Source organism: Rhincodon typus, chromosome 2 (genome assembly GCF_021869965.1).
Source record: "Rhincodon typus isolate 14 chromosome 2, sRhiTyp1.1, whole genome shotgun sequence".
NCBI classification, from domain to species: domain Eukaryota; kingdom Metazoa; phylum Chordata; class Chondrichthyes; order Orectolobiformes; family Rhincodontidae; genus Rhincodon; species Rhincodon typus.
Window position 1 is genome coordinate 107317665 of NC_063333.1, and position 23658 is coordinate 107341322.

The window sequence follows — 23658 nt, forward strand, 5'->3', positions numbered from 1 at the left end:
AGCACAGTAAATTATTTTTTGCAAATGTAAATAATGTTCCATAAGGATGAAATTATGGATGGACTCCTTTATAGGAGCCTGATGACCTGGGCTATGGCAAGATTTGTGGCAGAATTACATGAGAGTCTGGCAAGGCCTATCTTGATGTTCTGATAAACTCGTATCTTTTATGCACTTGCGATGAGGCAGGTTTCTCATTTGGCAGTGGATGGTTACCAATTAATGTGAATTATTGCTTGATAAATGCCTTATTAACAACACAACTCAGCTTATTAATAATCAGCTTCCAATCTTACCAAACGTGCCGAATAAAATAGATGTTGAGAATTCTCGACAAGAAAGTTAGAGCAGATACCTGGCAAATTACAGTTTACTGTAAAGAGCTTTCATGTTGCTCAGCACCAAACATTGTCTCAGGGCATGATCCACAGGTAGAACTGAACGCACTCAGCCACCCACAGATATTGGCATTCAAGATTTGTCCACCCCACAGGTTTCTTGTGGCACCTCTCTGATCCATTTGCTGCTGGAAAGTGGGTGGGTATTATTTTCAATCTGTTCAAGGGAGAGGCAGGGAAAGCGGGACACTGTTGATCATGGAGTCCTGGTGTCAACTGTCATGGTCACAGTCCAGGGTCTTGGTAGACTGTGAGAGAGGAGAGTTATTTGCAATGACCACCACCCTAATGTCCACAGGGGGTGCATAAAGGTCCAGGGTGGTGTCATTAAGTTGTAATGATGGGGCTTAGGAAGCTGGGATGACAATTGAAGGCAAAGCTCAGTGTGGTGGATCTCCATGAAGGGAGGGATAGATGGAAATGGCCTGTCAGGGTAAGTGAGAGATAAAAGAGGGCAAGGAAGCACTGTTTTTTTGGTTGGGTGGGGGAGCGGGGTTGGTGGGGTGGGGGGGGTGGTGGGAGCGGCCGGGGGCGGGGGTGGTGGTGGTGGGGTGCGGCAAGCGACCAGGTGGATCCTGGTGCTGATTGTTCACTGTGAGCTGGATTCCCTGCCATAATTTGCCAATCTCTACATGCAGAATACAGTTGTAAAATGGCTGGGACAATGACTAAAATGAGCACAGTAAGTGTTAGTTTAATGGCGAAAGTGCAGGATCCACATCTGCTGGGCACTGGGACGTGAAAGGGTAAATACATGAAGCATGAGTTTGCAATGCTGATTAAAGACTGGTTACACCATGCTGTTGATGCTTGCAAAGCTAACATTGTTGTCTCAGTAATTCAGAAGTTCATTGCAATGACTTAAAAGAGTCATTGAGATCTACAGCACAGAAAAAGGCCCTTCAACCCATTTCATCCACACTGATCAAAAATAACCACTTAGCTATTCTAGTCCTATTTTTCCAGCACTTGGCCTGTAGCCTTGTATGCCTTGGCATCGCAAGTGCACATCTACATACTTCTTAAATGTTATGAGGGTTTCTGCCTTTACCACCCTTATAGGCAGTGAGTTCCAGATTCCCATCTGGATGAAAAAGGTTTTCCTCATCTCTCCTCTAAATCTTTTATCAGTTACCTTAAATCTTTGCCCTCAGTCATTAACCCCTCCATCAAGAACATAGAACAGTACTGCACAGGAACAGGTCCATCAGCCCACGATGTTGTACCGAACATGACACCCAAGTTACTGGGAAGGCGATGGCCTAGTGGTATTATCACTGGACTGTTAATCCAGAGACCCAGATAACGTTCTGGGGACCTGGGTTTGAATCTGCAGCAGATGGTGGAATTTGAATTAATCTGGAATTAAGAGTCTAATGGTGAACATGAATCCGTTGCCGATTATCAGGAAAAACCCATCTGGTTCACTAATGTCCTTTAGGTTGAATGTGAGACGAGTTTGATAAAGTACTGTGAGAAACCACTGGACCTCACAGTGGAAAACCCACCAGAAAACATGAAACAACTGGCATTTTGTCAGCCGTCTTATTTTATAATGTCCCCTCTGGGCAATTTGGGATGGGCAATAAATGTTGCCTAGCCAACTACGCCCTCATCCCATCAATGAATAAAGAAAAAAAAACTAGCCCCTTCTGCCTGCTCATTGTTCATATCCCTCCATTCCTTGCTTATTTGTGTACTTATCTAAAAGTCCCTTAAAGTGCCTCCACCAATACACCTGGCAGCTTTTTCTAGGCACCTCCCACACTGTGTTTAAAAAAAAAAAAAAAAAAAAAAACTGGCCCCTCCTATCTCGTTTGAGCTTTCCCCTCTCACCTTAAATACATTCCCTCTAGTATTAGACATTTCAACCCTATCTCTGGCCCTGGAAATGTATGTACTTTCAAGCCAGCTAGACCACTCGGAGCCTCCTCTCTGTTTATGTTCCTCTTAGTCTAAGGGCAGTGTTACTTAAAAATGTCCCATTATGGTGCCAGTGAGGGGCAATGGCAGAGTTACCAACCCTTGTGCAGGTGCACAATGGACTTTTAAAGATGGCATGGGAGCAAGTAAAGCAGGTTTCTCGGCGGATACCTGCCTGAATGTAAAATGAATCTAGACTTGACTGAGAGAAGCTGCCATAGGGGTGGGTTAGGTTGAATATGAGGTGAGTTTGGTAAAGTACTGTGAGAAATCACTGGACCTCACAGTGGAAAACCCACCAGAAAACATGAAACAACTGGCACTTAGTCAGCTGCCTTATTGTATAATTATCAGTAATAATGTTCAAATTATGTTGTGTTTTCTTCTTTAAGTTATATTTAATGTATGAAATAATGAACTCCTAAGACTATTAAATGCCTTAATACAGGTTTGGTTTCTCAAAGTCTGAGTAGGTAGGTAAGAATTGGTTAAGATTAATTTTAAAGAGTTGAAAAATACAAATAATTATAAATTCTGGCAAAGTGATCTATTGCTTTGTCCTCAGATTTATTATGGCTGAACTAATCCAAACTGAGAAAGCTTACGTACGAGATCTTCGAGAGTGTTTAGAAGTAAGTTACCCTTCTCATAATTATTTATAGGGAATACTGATGGAATCATCTGCTATGTTGTAGAAATCCTGCAATTTGGTTGTCTTAGTCACTTATTGAGTGAAGACTATATTTAATGATTTTTAAGAATAGACTGAATGTTAAAAAAGTCTTGAATAAAGTTCTGAAGGTTGGCATAGGCTTATTATTGTGTTTCATATTTAGAGAATCAGTTGTGATGTTATGTTCGAAAACTTCTAATCGATATGTTTTTAGCTATGCTTACAGTTATGTGTAGAAGTGGTTTTCCTTTTAGCTAATGTCTTATAGTCTGTCTTACTGTGAACCACGTAAATTGTCATCTGTTGGCAAATGTATTATGAATGTTTAGTACGAGAAAACCTGCATTTGGAAATGTTAATGTTGCTTAGAAACAAATAAAATTATTTTTAAAAATGTGATTTATTGGAAGCAACATGCTTTAAATGTAATCAAGTAGAACTTTCAAGAGAATGTGTGGTGCTCCTTGTTGCACAAGATCATGGTCCTGAAAGAGTTAATACTGAAGTCGTCTAATCTGATGATGACACACAGTCTTTAATTGAAGACAGGGAGCTCAACTCTAGCTTTTGCAAGTCACAGATGTATTCTGTACATCTCCCAAGAGTCCATAATAATTATGCCTGATTAGTACTGTATGTTGTGCATATTGCAATAAAGCAAGAAAGACCAGTGTCGCTTCTGTTTAAACTCAGCAATAGTCTGTCTTCTGCCACTAATCATTCCATAGGCCTTAGACACTACATAGACAAAGGAAAATTGGTGCTAGCAAACTAGCTCAAACAACCCTTATCCTTTGTCCAATACCAGCAAAAGTGGAAGAGACCACAAGGTGCCAGCTGTGGCAAATGGAGTAAATGCCGCATGGTACAGATTCAAATTCCATGCTGTTCTGGAAGAGCAAGAAGAGATAAGTTTCTGAAGTGAATGCATCATTTAGGTGTATTACCGCTTTCAGAAGACAATGACAACAACTGAAATGCAATTAACACAGAGAAATTGCAGCAGCCATAGAAACAACAACAGGGCAAGTTCATCACTCTAAAGACAAACCTTCATCATGATGCTGGTAAGAGGTACTGGGAAAAGTATGTGGCCTAGGAAAAGAGAGAAAAACTTTTTTAAAAAAAAGACAGAGGCCATAGCAAAGAAGGCTATATGGGGCTCAAGAAGTATAGTTGGATATCCCTAGGAGAAAGGGGATAGCTTTACAAAAAACAGTGCAAAGACCAGAAAGGCAAGGGAGTGTAAAAGTGAGTTGTCACTTCTTTAAATGAGGATCACTTCCATTGAGAATAGGTTTCATGAGACAGCTGCAAAGAGCAGTGAAAGGCCAAAGAAGTAATTATTACCCTGGCTGCAGAATCAGGAAGGCCTCCGAATTATTGAAGCTGAAAAAGAGCATATTTTTAAAAATGTGAAAGAAGGAGATAATGGGATAATGGCATAATGGTATTGTTACTGGAGTAGTAAAGCAGAATAATTGTCAGGGGATCTGGGTTTGAATTCACAATTGCAGACGGTGGAATTTGGATTCAAAAATGGGGAATTAAAAGTCTAAGGATAACCATGAAACCATTCTGTTGGAACAAATTCATCTGCTTCACTAATGCCCTTTAGGAAAGGAAATCTGTTGTCATTATCTGGTCTGGCCTAACAAGCCACTCAGCTGTACCAGATGGCTGAAAATTCTCATCAGGAGCTACAAAACAGCATAATTTGTGTGCCAAACAATGTAATCACAAACAGACAGATTTAAGCAATTCCACAGCCAATAGATTAAGTATAGGCTGTGCAGCATCCAGTTGTGTTTGGTAGTGGCTAATTAAACAACTCATTGGAAGAAGAGGCTCGACAAATATCCAGATCAGATGGCCCACCTGGCATCAACCTACGCTCCAAAAACGACCCTGCAGATTCCTCCTCAATAGTATCTTGGAGCTTGTGGCAAAATTGGGGGAGCTACCTCAGACTAGTTAAGCAACAGCCTGACAGTTTGAGTCATACTGAGCAAACATCACCATCCCAGCAGATGTGGAAGCACAACTGTGTACAGTAGGGATGGACTGGCTCTTGAAATCCATAACATTGAGTACAAACCCTAGGAAATCTCATGGCTTCAGATTAAACACAGACAAGCAGATGTCCTGATGGTTATCTCCCTACCTCAGTTGACGAATCAATACTCCTCCATGTTGAACAGGGATACAAAATGTACTCTGGCTGGGGCACTTGGGTGTTTATCAAAAAGAGTGGCTCGGCAGCACCACCACTGACCAAGCTAGTCAGGTCCTGAAGAACATTGTTGTTAGGCTGGGTCTGCAGCAGGTGGTGAGGTCATGACACAAAAAGGAAAAGTGTACTTGAGCTCTTCCTCGCCATTTTGCCACTACAGATGTATCTATTCAAGACCGTACTGGTAACACATTACTGTCCTCACATTGAGCATACCCCTGATCATATTCATGTAGTACAGAAGAGGCCCTTTGGCCTATTAAGTCTGTGCTAACAAAAATACACTACTTGCACTAGTCCCTTTTCCCACACTAGGCCTGTGGCCTTCAATCTTATGACACTTCAATACTCATGTAAGTACTTTTTACAGGTTGTGAGGTTTCTCATATCAACTACCTTCTAGGCAGTTCTAGACCCACACCACCCTCTGGGTGAAAAAATGTTTCTTCAAATCCCCATTAAACTTCCTGCTTTCCACTTTAAGATTATGCCTGCTTGTTATTATTGTGTTCTAGACGCGGTGGGGTGGTGCGATGTGGAGGGAATGTGTGGAAAAATCCATTTTGTCTGCAGAAGCTGGGAAAATCCTAAAAATGAAGGGGAGCTGTCATTTTGATCATTAAGACGAGGTGGGAAAACCCAATAAGCAGTACACCTATACAAAAAAGCAAAATTTTGAAAGCTTCAAAGCAGTAACTCACTACAAAACTGCCATTTATATAACATAAAGTTTTTTATTGAAGAATTCATTCCATCAATACAGAGCTTCAGAAGATTGGTAAACAAGTAAAATACTTCAGAGGCGAGCAAACTTTACTGCTACAGAATTTTAAGCGGCATTGGTAACTGCAAGTGTATAAACTTAAAAAACAGTCTGAAAGAGTAATGAAACTATGCAGATCTAAAACAGCTTTACAGTAATAAGAATTAATAACTAGATTGAGAAGAAATAAGTCAATCTCAGCGCTGTAGAACAGCAAAGCCTAACAAGCAAAATTGAGTCTTGACAAAAGAATGCTAAATCTGTAAAACTGATAGTCTTCTTGAAAGTACATAGAAGTAGGGCACAGTTACAGAGCTGCAAAGAAAGGTGCTGTGTATGTAGAGAGCGCAGTATCATCTAACAAATAACTGATTCTTTCATCGACAACTTCTGTGATTCAAATGACTTGAATTTCACAGAACTTGTTTATGTTAATTTGAATTTCATTTAAGTTTGATGTTCTGTTAGACCAGTTACAATTGTGATGGCATTAATGGCTTATTTCTACACTTTGGGGATTCTATGATTCTAAAGAGATGAGATTACGTGGTATAGGCAGAATAATTGTCCAGAACATAAGTTACACTACTGTGCAAGGATGTAAGACCCAAAAATATGTCTAAGCTGCAATTGATATGCCTGTCTTTTCAGGCTACGTACATGTCTTGACGTATTCTTCCTTAATATGGCAGAAAGGGTCCCAATAATTCCAAGAGAATAAGTAGTTCAGAATCAAATAGTTTTCCAACCACAGCTCAGATCACACATGTTGTTGACCATTCAATCAAAGCAGCTAGTGGAAGATTTCATTGGGCTTCCTAGACTCAATATGGAATCCAAAATGAACAAAAAGTCGGTTGATATTATGAATAACAGAACAAAAAATGTTTTATTTGGCCAGGAAAGAAATGGTAGCGAGGAACCCAAGAGTCCCAACAAAATTCAACAAGAGCTCAAGTGTGACGAAGACAGTGCTGCCATTCACTGGTATTGTATTAAAGGATGGCAAAACCAAAAGTCCAGCGAGTTCACAAGAACATATATTTTTGAATACTGGTACCATTTCACAATCCTAGACGATTTACTAATGTGTGACAGAAGACTAGTTATTGCAGCTTGCCTTTGGGAAGATGTAGATTTCACAATCAGAGATCACAATGAGATTTTGAATGACGTTTAAGATTCCGAGCCACCATATCGCTAACTGGGCCTTGACTGCACCAGGTCCTCATTCAAAATCTCATTGTGATCTCTGATTGTGAAATCTACTATTACACAGGATTGTTTGGTCTGGAAAATACTTATGTCATCACTGGATACAAATCAGGAAATAAAACCCAGCAAGGAGAAGCAAAATCAAGAACGGATGTGAGCAGCACAATCCACTACAGCGCATTCAGGAATTGTTATTTTAAGTGATCAGCAATCTTTCAGAAACATGACAGAGTCTGAAAAACTCTACTTCACTTTCAAACAACCACAGAGGGCAACTGAAGATACCCAACCAGATCAACAGTTTGAGGGAGATGAATTTAACTGACTTCATGCAAGCCAGACCAATTCCACAAATACAGGTCCCGGTCGAGAAAAAGAAATTGCCTGGACGAAGTAAGCAACCCATGTACTGTGAGAAAGAGAATACCTCTTCCAGTTAGAAAGATAAGCCTGGTCTGGAAATTCAGAACACTGCAAGAAAGAAAGTACTTATTTCAACAGAGGGGCTGTCATCCATGGTGGTCATTCATGGTTTTATATTTCCTCTACAAAGAAAATTCAGGAGATTAAGGGTCCTTCAGAAAAGGAAGTCGACCAACAATGATATCTAAGAGGAACAATGTCTACCACAAAGCATAACTGAGATAAAAGATCCTCCAGTGGAGAAATAATCCATAGATTAGAACCAGTGTTAATTGTCCTCAAGGAGAAAATCTGTCAGATACCTCAAGGTGTTAGCACTGGCAATCAGGGTATGTAGCAAACTTCTACTCTGTAGCCTGTGAGGTAATTTTGACTTTTTCAGAGGTGGTTTTCTTAAACCTATTTCGGGGGGGAGAGAGAGAGAGAGAGAGACTGTGTTTCCGTTAGAAATTTCTAAATTCCTTGAACTATTTTACACAATTATTAAGATGTAACTACTAGTAATTGTTGTGTTCAGCGCACACTACTTGAAAATGTTTTTTTCTCTTCAAACTAGACATATCTCTGGGAAATGACAAGCGGTGTTGATGAAATTCCACCTGGGATTGTAAATAAAGAACATATAATATTTGGTAACATGCAGGAAATCTATGAATTCCATAATAAGTAAGTAAGATAAATATAAGATGCAACAATTTTCTTGCACTGCTCATGTTTAGACAATTCATGAATAAATTGCAGCATTAACCAGAAGCAATCTGTTTTTCAAGATGTTTGTTGTTGTGCTGGGGATGAAAATAGGAAGAGGTTAATGTTTGTATGTTATCAGAAATACTAAACTGCTTCAAAATGCTTTGTTAAAAATAAGTGTATTCGAATAAGCCTGCTTTCTAATTGAAAGGGTGAAATGTCCTGTTGATGCCTTACTGCTCTGAATTACCTGATTGCAGTTATGCTGTGAAAATCTGATGATGGTCACTTTTGGCAATTTCCCAATCTAATGGGTGATAGCACACCTCAGCAAACTGGAACACTTTTGGACCATCTAGAATATTGTGCCAGAAGATATGTTTGAAGACCTTCAATACATGAACATAGACTTGTAATCCCATTAAGAGACAAGGGTATTACTGGATCATTATCACCAAACTAGAAAACAACATAATTCACATCAAACTCAATTCATTAAGAGATAGTAGGAACTGCAGATGCTGGAGAATCTGAGATAACAAGGTGTTCATCCAGCTCTACACCTTGTTATCTCAATTCATTAAGATTTTTTTTTCTTCTCATAGAAATAATTGGTCAAATTTTACCATAGGGCCGAGGACCCTGACATCAGGACCATTGTATCAGCCTCCACCATTTCCTCTGGCAGCTCATTCTATACATGCACCACCCTTCGCATGAAAAAATTGCCCCTTTTAAATCTTTCCCCTCTCACCTTAAACCTATGCCCTCTGGTTTTTGGATTCCCCTACCCTTTAGAAAAGACCTTAGCTGTTCACCGTATACTCTTTATGATTTTGTAAATTTCTATGCAGTCACCCCTCAGCCTCGAGTGCTCCAGGGAAAATAGCCCCAGCCTATTCAGCATCTCCCTAAAGCTCAAATTCTCCAACCCTGGCAATGCCCTTGTAAATCTAATCCCTTTCAAGTTTCACAATATCCTTTCTATAGTAGGGAGACCAGAACTGAATGCTGTATTCCAAAAGTGGCCAAACCAATATCCTTTACAGCTGCAACATGACTTCCCAATCCTGTAATTAATGCACTGACCAATAAAGACAAGCGTATCATATACCACCTTCACAATCCTATCAGTTTGCGACTCCGGTTGCAAGGAAACATGAACCTGCACTCCAAGGTCTCCTTGTTCAGCAACAATCCCCAGGATTTGACCCGTAAATGTATACATCCTGCCCTGATTTGCCTCACCAAAATGCAGCATCTCACATTTATCTAAATTAAACTCCATCTGCCACTCCTCTGATCAAGGTCCCATTAAACTCTGAGATAACCTTCTTGGCTGTTCACTACACCAATTTTGGTGTCATATGCAAACTAACTAACTATACCTCCTATATTCACATGCAAATCATTTATATGAATGACAAAAAGCAGTAGACAATCCTTTTGGCGCACTGCTAGTCACAAGCCTCCGGTCCGAAAAGCAATCGTCCCCCACCATCCTCTTGTCTCCTACCTTTGAGCCAGTTATGTATCAAAATGGCTAGTTCTCCCTGATTCCATGTGATCTAACCTTGTTAACCGGTCTACCTTGAGGAACTTTGTCAAACGCCTTACTGAAGTCCATGTAGACCACACCCGCCTTCATCAATTCTGCATGTCACCTCTTCAAAAAACTCAAACAAGTTAGTGAGACACAGTTTCCCATGCACATAGCCATGTTGACTATCCCTAATCAGCGCTCGCCTTTCCAAAGTGAATATGTCAATACTATCTTTTCCATAGCTGTAGCTAAATAAGGCAGACAACATCTCCAAGTTTTCTAGTTTTGATTTTTTGGAATGGAGTTAGCTGGTTTATCTATAAGCTTGTAGAACCATGCGTAGTTTGCAAGACCTTGCAACAAACTAGTTTAGAGATATACTTGTGCAGTGAAAATATAGGTAATGCTAGTTGATAAAAATGTATTGTTTTACCTCTAGAATGTGTTAACTTGAATTTTTCAAGTATCTAAACTCTGCAATGTAAATCGAGAATTTTAATTTCAAATCTTGATTCCAATATTATCCATCTTCTTTGCACGCCATCTGTAAAGTGACTGATGAGATATCATCTTCATATTTAGCTGAATACAGACCATCCTGTTTGGAAGCCATAACTGAAATTGTGTTTTTCAACTTTTTGATTACGTATTTCAAAATATCTTTGCAGTTTATTCCTGAAAGAGCTGGAGAAGTACGAACAGCTGCCAGAAGATGTAGGACATTGTTTTGTCACCTGGGTAAGTCATTTGTCACTCTCAAGGGATTTCTTGCATGAGTATTCTTCAGAATTGGTAACATGATAGACAGTTGCTGCAGTGTCTCTTGACTAAACCATATAATACATTAATCTATTAAAATAATTAATTGGAAGTATTTATTTATGTAATTCAAACACAACCTTGTTCACATAAAATCCAAATCTCCGACTGATACTGGACTAAAACTTGTTATTTTCTTCATGCCAGGATTCAGATTCTATATTGAAATTGAAAATAAGCTTACCACCATTCTCCGTAAACACATCCTGTATCCAAAATCATATCTTCTACTTAATTAAGCTAAAATATTTCATGAAATTCCCTGAAGGATTAGTCAGTTAAAGCAGAAGCAACTGAGGTATTTGCGGTAGTCCACACAGTAAGCTGATCTTTGGTCACAGGTTAAGGTAAAAACAAAGCCCATGTCCTGTGGTCCAGGGAAGGGAAGTCCATAAGGATTTTTACTGCTCATCACTAAGCAGTGATTTCTAGTGTGCGCATATAAGGGTATCAGATGAAGACAGGATTGTACTTGTTGTCACACCACACAATCAGTTTTTTAGTTTGTTTTGTTGTTTTTTGAAGTCATTTCCATCAACACTTCTTGTTAGAAGAGCAGAGTTTGTTTGTCTTTCACATAGCAGTTGAATAAATGCAGTGGTAAACAGTGTATACTGTATCTTTACTATCATCAAAAATATATATTTTTTGCAGTTGGGAGTAGATCTTTGGAATTTTATGCCCTTGAATGCTATGTTTTCAATCCTTGAATATATTCAGGGCTAAAGTCAAAGAAATTTTGGTCTCCAAATGAAAAGTGATCAGGCAGAAAAGTAGAGTTGTGTTTGAAGATCAGCCATGACCTTATTGAATGACAAAAGAGGCTCAGAGGGCTTTATGGCCTATTCCTTTGCCTACTTCTTGGTTTTCATGCTCTTTTCATTACTTAGACAGCTTTAATATTCCAGTGCTGTCTGGTTGGCCTTGCACCTTGGAATCCATGTAAATGAAAACATGTCCAAAACCCTTTCAGAGATAGTAGGAACTGCCGATGCTGGAGAATCTGAGATAACAAGGTGTAGAGCTGGATGAACACAGCAGGCCAAGCAGCATCAGAGGAGTAGGAATGCTGACGTTTCGGGTCTGGACCCTTCAGAAATGGGGGAGGGGAAGGGGATTCTGAAATAAATAGAGAGAGAGGGGGAGGCAAATGGAAGGTGGATAAAGGAGCAGGTAGGTGGAGAGGAGACCGTCAAGTCAAGGAGGCGGGGATGGAGTCAGTAAAGGTGAGTGTAGGTGGGGAGTTAGGATGGTGGTTGGTCAGTCAAGGGAAGACGGACGGGTCAAGGAGACGGGGATGAGGCTGGTAGGTAGGAGGTGGGAGAAAAGATGGACAGGTCAAGGAGGTGGGGATGAGCTGAGTTGGTTTTGGGATAAGGTCGGGGGTGGGAAGATTTTGAATCTTGCGAAGTCCACATTGAGACCATTGGGCTGCAGGATTCCCAAGTGAAATATGAGGTGCTGTTCCTGCAACCTTCGGGTGACATCGTTGTGGCACTGGAGGAGGCCCAGGATGGACATGCCATCCAAGGAGTGGGAGGGGGGAGTTGAAGTGGTTCACGACTGGGAGGTGCAGTTGTTTGTTGCGAACCGAGCGTAGGTGTTCAACAAAGCGGTCTCCAAGCCTCTGCTTGGTTTCCCCGATGTAGAGGAGGCCACGTCGGAAACAGCGGATACAGTATACCACATTAGCAGATGTGCAGGTGAACATCTGTTTAATGTGGAAGGTTTTCTTGGGGCGTGGGATGGGGGTGAGGGGGAAGGTTTAGGGGCAGGTGTAGCACTTCCTGCGGTTGCAGGGAAAAGTGCCAGGGGTGTTGGGGCTAGTGGGGAGTGTGGAGCGGACAAGGGAGTCACGGAGAGAGCGGTTCCTCTGGAAGGCAGATAAGGGTGGGGAGGGAAAAATGTCCTTGGTAGTGGGATCAGATTGCAGGTGGCGGAAGTGGCGGAGGATGATGCGTTGAATCCAGAGGTTGGTGGGGTGGTACGTGAGGATGAACGGGATTCTGTTTTTGTTGTTATTGCAGGGAGGGGGTGTGCGGGATGAGTTGCGGGAAACACAAGAGCCTCTTCAACATTTCTGATTTTCTTTGCTGCGCAGTGGCTGTGCCATCAACTATCTCAACCTTAAACTTTTGCATCCACTTGTGAGGACAAACAGGACCTACACCTCCAACAGTGCAGCACTTCCTCAGCAGAGTGTCAGTCTAGATTACATGCTGCTGACTCTCCGGTGGAAATTCAACCTTCACGCTTGTGGCTGGCACTTGTTGTCTTTTGCTGTGATGTTAATGTGGACCTGGAAGGGGATAGTGTATGTTAATTGGCAACATTGGCAATTCTTGTACATACTGGATACATTTCCTCTAAAACAAACTTGCCAAAAATGCAAGGCAGTATATAGTTATAGTATATAACTTACAATATATAGTTCACAAATTGGTTTTGAAACATGTGAAATTCTCTTTTTTGTATACCTATCCAAACAAAACAATGATCTTTGATTTCCTGTGTAAAAACTGATCTGTATGAAGGTGTACATCATAACTGTATCTTTCTTCTTATCTCACAAACAAATCACATTTTAAAAAGTTACATTTTTAACTGAAGTACTTAGCATTTTGTTGTCTTGACAATTACTAACAAAGGACTTGTGTTTAGTTTCTCACATAAAAAGATGCTTCAGATATTACCATTCCTCAATTTGGCTAGTCAATCAATAAGAATCTGGTTCCTGACCTTTTGTTTTGTTTTCTTCCAAACAGGCTGACAAGTTCCAAATGTACGTAACATACTGTAGGAATAAACCAGACTCTACACAGCTCATACTGGAGCATGCAGGAGCATACTTTGATGTCAGTATATTTTTAACATATCTCATCCCTTTGCTTAGAACAGTCATTGTTATCAATAATACTTAAACTTCCTTCCAGACAAATTTTAAAACTAAGAGAGAGATTCTTGTTAAATCAAGGGTATTGAGGTTATGGAACCTTAATTTGGTAAATGGAGTTAAGATGCGGGTAAACTGTGATCTAATTGCATGGAGTGTGGAACAGGCTTGAAGCGCTGACAAAGTATTCCTGTTCCTATCTTCCCGATGGTAAGAGAACCTCCTCTTTGATGTAATAATGCTGCTTACAGGAAAAAAACTGTACATTATATGTTTTCCTCTTGTGGGGAAAACCCTGGCATTGGTTGTCACTTTCACGAAATGGCTTAATTGGGATCAGTACCATGAAGTAAGAAAGGGGAAGTTCACAGATGTTGAGATTGAAATTTCAGTGTAGGATCTTTAAAGCTAGATAAAACCTTTGCCAATGGTCTCTCCCTCAGTTTCTCCATCACACCTTCTAAAAAATTATGTGGCAACCATGTTTAAATATAAAATAAAACAGTGCTAAACTAATCAGAAATCAGCATAAAATAATGGGGTAGAAATTATACAAAGTAATATGACTGCAGTATTTTAGAAGCCATGGTGTGCCAAATTGGAAAGGTGTACCTGAAAAAATAGTCACTTACCAATTTATCAGTCCCTCAAAATCCATGCAGATCAATGCAGACTTCTAGCCTGCTAAATCATTCAGTATTCTGCCAATTTTATGTTTGGAAATTGGAAGCAGGAAAATTGAAAGTAAGTCCCAATGATCTCGAAAATATGACAGTAGCAATGGAGGTTTTCTGTGCAGATTTTTAGCAATGACATGTATGGAGGCAATGAAAGCTGTTTGCATCCAAGAAATAGTCTTACACTGTGAATGACTATATTTTTATATATCCATAGTATTAACTCTTATTGTTACATTTTTTTAAAATTAGGAAATACAACATCGCCATGGACTGGCCAACTCAATATCTTCCTATCTTATCAAACCTGTCCAGCGAATAACTAAATATCAGCTGCTTTTAAAGGTAGGTGGATGTAGCTTTGAGCATTTCATAAGAATAAGGGATTGTTTTGGAGAAGTTAAACTATAAGATCTGATGGATTATAATTACTTATAATCAACACCTCCGAGGCAGCTGAAACTTCAATGCAAACCTTCTGACCCAGAGGTAGAGACTATTCCGCAAGAACTACAGTAATTGTTGACTGAATTAATTGTGCAGATTCAATCTAGAATGGGCATGTATTCTTTATTAGGACGGAGTCCAGAAATAAATCTGGTTATTTCAGCTTGCTACTTTGATGAACTTGTATTGATGCATAACCTTTCAATAAATCAAGGAAGTTGTCAGTGCAATGGAACCAGTTCTTCTAGAAGTGTCTGTATGGTTATAGAAGTTTCTAAATATTAATAAAGTTTAGTTCTCTGTGGCTCTGTTAATTTTTAGGAACTGTTAACATGCTGTGAAGAAGGAAAGGGCGAAATTAAAGATGGCCTGGAGGTGATGCTGAGTGTGCCAAAGCGAGCCAACGATGCCATGCATCTCAGCATGCTAGAAGGTGTGCCTTTTATATCCAGCTGTATACTTAAGCTTCTGACTTCTTGTGAAATTCATCAGAAGTACTAATGTTTTACGTTATATTTAGATGCAAACAAAACCATAGAAAATTACTCCTTGAAATATAACTGTTATACAATAAAGCAGTTAGCTGGTTAGAAACAAATAATCAGAATTACTATGCTGTGTATAATTTGTTCATGTGTTTAGAAGGCACATCCATAAAGAACTGAAGTAATACAATTCGAATTTGATCAGAATATTTCCACAAAGGCCTTTTTCAATAATAACAGTATTTGGAGAAAATGACTTGTGCTTGCACACCAAAGAAAAGATCTGAAAGAGTTGTTATTGTTATTAGGCTTTGATGAGAATCTGGAATCCCAGGGAGAGCTGATCCTGCAAGAATCCTTCCAGGTGTGGGATCCTAAATCATTAATCCGCAAAGGCCGAGAGAGACATCTCTTCCTGTTTGAAATGTCACTCATCTTCAGCAAAGAAATCAAAGATTCCAATGGGAGGAGTAAATACATCTACAAACACAAACTGCTTGTAAGTTCAATCAGTGGATGCTGGAATGCCGGTGCTTCAGAATGAGGGTGGAAATTAAGCTTTTTGCAGTTAAGGATGCGGCTGATCAGAAAACAGTTCAGGTGTGACTTTTCACCAGAGCAGAAATGTTTAAACTCTGATTTAACATTTCAGATGGAACTAGCAATTCTCTTTCACTTGTTGATTAATCATTCATTTTAATCAATTTCTATAAGTTGAAAGCAAGTTCATCATTCTTTTTCTATTATTTCTACAACTACTGATATTTATGTAGCACCTTTAACATAATCAAGCATTACAGTATGCTTCACAAAGCACTACCAAACAACATTTGGCACCAAACATATAAACTGGTAACTAAAGGCTTGGCCAATGATATAGGTTTTAAAGAGCATGTTAAAGGAGGACTGGGGAATGCAAACCAGAGCTCAAGGTCTTGACAGCCAACTGTGGACCAGGCGTGTGTAAGAGACCAGATTGAAAGAGCACAGATATCTTAAAAGGTTATAGGGCTGTGCGAGGTTACAAAATTATGATACAAAGTTGGGATGGCAATAGCAAATTTTTGGCTGAAATAGTTTGTAATGGTGGAAGATGGAACTTCAAGCTTAGGGGAGTGCTTTGAACTAGTCAAATTTAGAGGTAACAATGGTTTCATCAATAAGTGAGCAGCATTGTAGCAAACTAACTGAGGCAGGGCAGAGCAGGCGATGCCATAGAGATAGCAGTCTGAGTGTGTTCCGAATTTGTGTTCAGAAGTACATTTTGAGAGCAAATATAGTATAAAGCTTGCACCAGTCCGGTTCAGCCTCAGACAGGTGCCATTAACTGGAATTGAATTTTTGTCAGGGAACCAATGGCAGTCTCTTCAGTTTAGTCTTCAGAGTGTCAACTGGACAAATTTCTGTTCATTCAATATTTGATGTTGGCCAAAACATTCTGAAAATTTAGGTGGGAGTATTTGGAGCTGTAGGAGTTATATATCATCATCATCATTATTGAGGAACTTTATATGTTTTCTGATGATGTTGCAAAGGACAAAATAGATGAGAAGGGGTAGGAAGCCAAGGGATAGATTTAGGGAGACCGCTGACGTAATGCTGCAGTTAAGGGAAAATAAGTCATTTCAAGTGATTCTCTGGTTATGACTAAGTAAATGAAAATGAAACCAGGTGGTACAGCTGTACAAGGGGATGCAAAGAAAACTGGAAGAGAAATAATGATAGCATAGGCAGATGTTTCTGCAGATAAAAATATGAATTCAGAATGTTGTTCTGCCTCCCTGGTGTCCTTGAGCTATTGCAAAACACCCTGAGAAGGCAGGAGTGAGCAGCCAGTTCCCATGGTCCACATTGGCATGAACAGCATAAAAAGAGATGTGGCCCTGCTGCCAGAGTTAAGGAGCTGGGTAGGAAACTAGCATGTGGAACTTCAGTAGTCCCAGTACCAGATGTAATTGACTATAGAAATTGGAGAATAAAATAGGTAAATGATTGGCAATAAAAATGGTGCAAGAGGAAGCACTTTAGATTCCTGTGACAAAGGACCAACTCTGGGGGAGATGGGATTTTATAGGCCAATTAGGTTGCGCCTAAACAAAACCAAGTCTGAATTGCATCTGGTCCATTTTGCTAATGTGACTAGAGAGGGTCTAAATTAACTTGACAGAAATTGGAACCAGCAGGTAGTATCAAAAGGGAATACCAAGATCTACAGACATCTGACGTCTAACATCTGATGTTAGATGCTGTTATTTAAAATGGTATAGTTGGGCCATGTAGAAAAATTCAGGGTAATCAGGCAGAGTCAACATGGTGAAAAGAAAGTTGGTTAATCAAATTATTCAAGTTATTTGTCGAAGTAATGTGCTGTGGATAAAGGAGAACATGTACAGTAGTTAAATCTCCTGAAGATGTTTTGAAGATATAACGGTTATTGTGAAATTAAAAGCTTATGGTATGGGCTAAGATATTTTTGACATAAAGGTAAGTAAGTTGTGAGGAGAAGGTAAGGAAGCTTCAAGGGGATATAGATAGGGTTAAGTACGCAGGCAAAGATCTGGCAAATGGAGCATAATGTGTGAAATTGTCCATTTTGGCAGAAAGAATAAACAAGCATACTATTTAATTTGATTTGATTTATTGTTGTCACATGTACTTTAGTACAGTGAAAAGTTTTTGTTTTGTGTGCAGCACAGACAGATCACAACATACAAAGATATACAGATCATAAGGTGTTTAGACAGACCAAGGCATACAAGGTTACGACTGCACAGGAGGTGCACAAAAGCAAGATCAACATTAGAATTGAAATTAGAAACGTCTATTCAGCAGTCTAATAACAGCAGGGAAGAACCTGTTTTTGAACCTGTTGGTACATGTGTTTAAGCTTCTCTATCTTCCATCTGACGGAAGAGCTTGGAGGAGACTATTACTGGGGTGGGAGGGATCTTTGATATTGGCAGCCTTTCCATAGCAACAAGAAGTGTAGATTGGATGGGAGGTTCGCTTGCATGATGGTGTGGACCAAGTACACAAGTTTCTGCAGTTTCTTATAGTCCTGAGCTTGCCATACCAAGCAGTTATGCACCTAGTTAGAATACTTTCTATGATGCATCTATAAAAGTTGGTGAGGGTCCTTATGGACATGCCGAATTTCCTAATCCTCCTGTGAAAGAAGAAGCATGGTTGTGTCTTCTTGACCGTTGCATCTACTTGAGTGGTCCAGTACAAATTGTGGTTATGGTCACTCCTAGGAACTTGCCGCTGTCAACTGTCTCCACCTCAGCTCCATTGATGTAGAAAACACATGTCGTCCTCCTTTCTTTCTGAAGTCAATGATCAGTTCTTAAGTTTTGCTGACATTGAGGGAGAGATTGTTATCTTTGTACCACGACACCAAGCATTTTATCTTCTTCCTGTATTCTTCCTGTTTGATATCCAGCCTAGAATAGTTGTGTCAACTTTTAGATAGAGTTTGTACGAAATTTGGCCACACAGTCGTGAGTGTACAGGGAGTACAATGGTGTGCAGCGTACGCATCTTTGCAGGGTGCTGGTGTTGAGGATCCTCATGGAGGAGGTGCTGCTGTTTATCTTCACTGATTGCAGTCTGTGGGTCAGGGTGCTGAGGATCCCGTTGCAGAGGGTTGAGCCAAGACCTAGGTCTCAGAGTTTTGAGATTAGTTTGGTTGGGATTATAGTGTCAAAAGTGGAGCTGTAGTCGATAAGTAGGAGTCTGACATTGGTATCGTTATTATCCAGATGTTCCAAGGATTTGTGCAGGGCTAGGGGAAATGGTGTCCGCTGTGGACCTGTTTCGGCAGTAGGCAAATTGCATAGGATTGAGACAGGCTGGAAGGCTAGAGTTGACATGAGCCACGTCTAACTCTCGAAGCATTTCATGATTCTGGAGGTCAGAGCCACCAGGCAGTAGTCATTGAGGCACGTTGCAGGTGTTTTCTTTGGTACTGTGATGATGATGGTTTTCTTGAAGCAGGGGGACTTCAGATTGTAGCAAGGAAAGCTCAAAGATGTCAGCGAGTACTCCTGCCAGCTGGTCTGCACATTTACCATTTAAATGGTAAACTATTATAAAGCTCTGAGATGCAGAGGGAACCGGAATTGTCAAATATGTAAATTCCGAAAGGTCAATTTGCAGGTACAGTAACTAATTAGGTCAGCTGATGGCATATTATAGTTTATTACAAAGGGAACTGAATATAAAAGTGGGGAGGTTATGCTTCAGTTCTACAGGGCACTGATGAGACCGCATTTGGAGTATTGTATACAGTATTAGTTTTTGTATTTAAAGAAGGAGGGAATTCTTAGGGATAATGCACGCATTTGGAAAAGCATGGCCGAATTAGCGACAGTTAACATAGATTTGTGCAGGGTAGGTCATGGCTTACGAACTTGACTGATTTTTTTCGAGGAGGTGACAAAGGTGACCAATGAGTGTAGAGCAGTGAATGTTGTTTACATGGATTTTAGTAAGGCTTTCGACAAGGGCCCTCGTGGTAGACTGATCGAGAAGATTAAGATGTATGGGATCCACAGTGATTTGACCGTGTAGATTCAAAATTGGCTTGCCTGTAGAAGGCAGAGGGTAGTGGTAAAAGGGTGTTTTTCTAGCTGGAGGTCTGCAGGGATTTGTTCTGTGACCTCTACTGTTCATAATATATATAAATGACTTGGATAAAAATACAGATGGGTGGATTAATAAGTTTGCAGACAATACAAAGATTGGTGGAGTTGTAGGTAGGAAAGAAGGTTGTCAAAGGATGCAGCAGGATATAGATCAATTTCAGATATGGGTGGAAAAATGGCAGATGGAGTTTAATCCGGGTAAGTGTGAGGTCCTGGCGCTTTGGGAGATGAAATGTTAAGGAAAAGTTTACAGCTAATGGCAGAACCCTGAACAGCATTGATGTACAGAGGAATCTTGAGTTCAAGTCCATTGCTCCCTGAAAGTGACCATGCAAGTAGATAGGGTGGTAAAGAAGGCATATGGCATGCTTGCCTTTATTGGTTGGGGAATTGAGTACAAGAGTCAGGAATTGATTTAGCAGCTTTATAAGACTTTGGTTAGGCTACACTTAGAGTATTGTGTTCACTTCTGGTCAGCACATCAGAGGAAGGATGTGGAGGCTTTGCAGAGGGTGCAGAAGAGGTTTACCAGAATGCTGCCTGGATTAAAGGGTGTGAGGTATAAGGAGAGGCAGGAAAAACTTGGGTTGTTTTCTCTGGGGCGGTGGAGGCTAAAAGGAGACTTGATAGAAGTCTATAAAATTTAGATGCATAGATAGTGTTGATGATCAGAATCTTTCTCCCAGAGTTGAAATGTCTAAAACTAGGGGACTTGCACTTAAGGTGGCATGGGGCTAAGTTCAAAGGAGACATGAGAGGCATGTTTTTTACACGGAGAGTGGTAGGAGTCTGGAATGTGCTGTGAGGGGTGATGGTGGAGGTGATAAGTGCGTTTAAGAGACTTTCAGATAAACACATGAATATGTAAGGATTGGAGGGATATGGACCAAGGGCAGGCAGTAGGGATTAGTTTAATTTGGTGTCATGATTGGTGTAATATTGTGAGCTGAACTGTGCTGTACTGTTCCATGTTTTATGGTCTAATGAGTTGGATGCAGCTCAGAGAAGGTTTACAAGGCTAATATTTAAAATGGGTGGCTGTCTTATGAGGAGAGGTTGAACAGGCTAGTCTAGTATTCACTGGAGTTGCGAAGAGTAAGGGAACTTGACAGGATTATACAGGAGTAAATGTGGAAAGGATATTTCTTCTCATGAGAGAATCTGGAACTACAAGCTTAAATATAAGGTGTAATCCATTTAAGACCGTGATGGGGAGAGATGGGATGGGCTTTTCTCATACAACAATCTCAAGATTAGTGATCCACTGTTGGTGTTTAAATCAAAATGTGACCTGGGACTTAATGGGAGCTATGTCAGTCAATTGGTTCAAAATGTTGCACCACCAACTAGTCAAAACTGCCAAGTTTGACTTGTTCCTTTAAATATGGCAAAATACTTAAAGTAGGAGGTTATGGATACTTTAGTGGACCCATGACACCATTGTAGCTTTCGTAATCTTTGATCAGGTTTACTGGGTGTCAGGAGCTCTCTTATATTAAGATTGACTCCACAGTTCAATACTGAAGTTCTGCAGTGTCAGTGATTCTACCTTTCAGACAGTAGTATAGTCGGATAAACAGGGAATTCTCCAATGACCTGGTCTACCATTCCCCTCAGAACTAACAAATAAAAGGCAAATTGGATGGTCATTAACTGTCACTGTTATTGGTGGGATAGTGATGTGCTGAAAATTAGTGTCAAACAAGCTTGCCTTTATAATCCTCTGCAGTTCAAAATGATATACGTGGAGCAGTTTGAGTCATCTCTAGGTGTGATAAATGCAACATGTTAACTACATTTAAAGTAGAGATTGGTTATTAATGACATAAAGGGCTATAGGATGATGTGGATAAAAAAAGCGTGGAAGTCTTTGATTAGCCATGATTGTATTAAATGACAGAGCAGGCTCATTGAGCTGAATGGCCCACCCTGCTCCTATGTTACTTGGTCAAGAATTATAAAGCATTTGTAATGTGGTACTTGAATTATCTTTATATGGACTGAGATGATAATAGTGTAAATGGCAGAGAGATAAGTGTTAGTTCAGGAAATGTTTCCAATCCAAAGAAAAATGAGGTCCTACAAGATCTGGTTCTCAGGAATGGGATGGGCCAAGTCAGTCAGGTGTTAGGAGGAGAATGAAGGAACAGTAAGCATTGTATCTTAAAACTTAGGTTGATTTTGGAAAGAGATAAATAGCAATCCAGAACAAGAATAAATAACTGGACAACAGCCAATGTCAATGGGTAATGGGAAAGGTAGGGCTAACAAATACACAGCTCCTGTGATAACGAAACAGCTCACCATTAAAGAATTAAAATGTGTTCTTGATATATGACTGATGGCTAATACTAATGCAGACTGAATGTGGAAGATTCAGAAAAAAGTGAAAAAACAAACTAAATAATTTGGGAGAGAGCATGAGAAGAGACCCTCAGCTAACATAAAAGGGAAGCCCAAAGTCTTCTACAGGCTTGTAAGTCATAAAAGCAGTGTGGACAATTAGGGACCAAAAAGGAAATTTTCAAATGGAGCACAAATTTGCATGTGTCTTTACCAAGGAAGATGATGTTTTATGGATCATAATGAAAGAGAAGGTAATTCAGGCATTTGAAGGGTTTAAATTTGATACAGAGGTAGTATTAGATAGGCTGTACTTAAAGTTGTTAAGATGCCAGGACCAAATGAAATATACCCAAGGATATAGAAGGAATGAGAGTTGAAGTTGCTGAAGTAGAAATTGGTGGAGGCTCCGGGCCATTATTTGGGCAACCCTTCTCTGTCTAAGGTTTTGAGTCAGTAACTAGAAATTTGCAAATGTTGCCACTCTTCTCCAAAAATAAGTTTGTGTAGATAAGCCCTCAAATACAGTCTAGTCAGTTTTACTTTGGTGCCCTTGAAGCTTCTAGAAACAATTATTCAGAACTTAATTGTGACTTGGATAACTACAGGTTAATTAAAGACAGCCTGCATTGATTTGTAGTGAAGCATATCATGCTTAACTAACTGCTGAAATTTTTTGAAGAGCTGACAGAAAGGTTTGATGGGGGTAATGCTGTTGATATGGCATTCATGGACTTTCAAGAGGCATTTGATATAGTGCTGCACAATGGATTTCTCAACAAAGTTATCTCTTGTGGAATAAAAGGGAGAGCTGCAACATGGATATGATGTTGGCTGAGTGACAGAAAACAGTAGATACTAATTTGAACCAAAGGAAGGTTTGTAGAGTTCCACAGGGATTGGTGAATGGGAGCTTTGGTCTTTTCATATTAAGGACCTAGAGCTTGGTATGCAGGGCACAATTTCAAAATTTGCAGATGACGTGAAGCTTGGAAGTACGTATTGTGAACTCTGAGGAAAGTAACGTCAAAGTTCATCAGGATACTGGAATTGGAAGTGATAAATATCCTTGTTCATCCAGTCAGCTATCAATTTGATATTACTATGTTATGTTTTATGTTTAGCTTTCTGTATATGTATAGATATGCTGTCTTGTCTGGTATGTTTTGTTCAGAAGTATAATACTCTAGAAAATATACCTGTAAAATGGGGCATTTCTTACCTATGTTTACATTAACAATTAGGAAACAAGTGAGAGTTGAATGAATATTTTCTCTTTTATAGACCTCAGAACTTGGGGTCACAGAACATGTTGAAGGCGATCATTGTAAATTTGCATTGTGGGTTGGACGGACTCCGACATCAGACAACAAAATTGTTTTAAAGGTATTTGTGGCTTTCTTTTAGAATTTGAGAACTTTCAAATGAATTAACATAAGGTCGCTTCTGACCTAGTTCCATTCATGGACTGCTGAGTTATGAGAATC

At 39.8% G+C, this 23658-nt stretch overlaps 1 protein-coding gene across 1 annotated transcript in view; it reads left to right on the plus strand.

Annotated features, from left to right (window-relative positions):
• LOC109913618 (triple functional domain protein-like) overlaps positions 1-23658 on the plus strand; it is a 263061-nt gene that overhangs the window by 37438 nt on the left and 201965 nt on the right. The window contains exons 9-16 of the mRNA XM_048608714.1: positions 2887-2953; positions 8185-8294; positions 10530-10599; positions 13446-13535; positions 14503-14595; positions 15019-15130; positions 15491-15681; positions 23456-23557. Of these exons, the coding sequence (XP_048464671.1) occupies positions 2887-2953; positions 8185-8294; positions 10530-10599; positions 13446-13535; positions 14503-14595; positions 15019-15130; positions 15491-15681; positions 23456-23557 (835 nt within the window). The remainder of the gene's footprint in view (positions 1-2886; positions 2954-8184; positions 8295-10529; positions 10600-13445; positions 13536-14502; positions 14596-15018; positions 15131-15490; positions 15682-23455; positions 23558-23658) is intronic.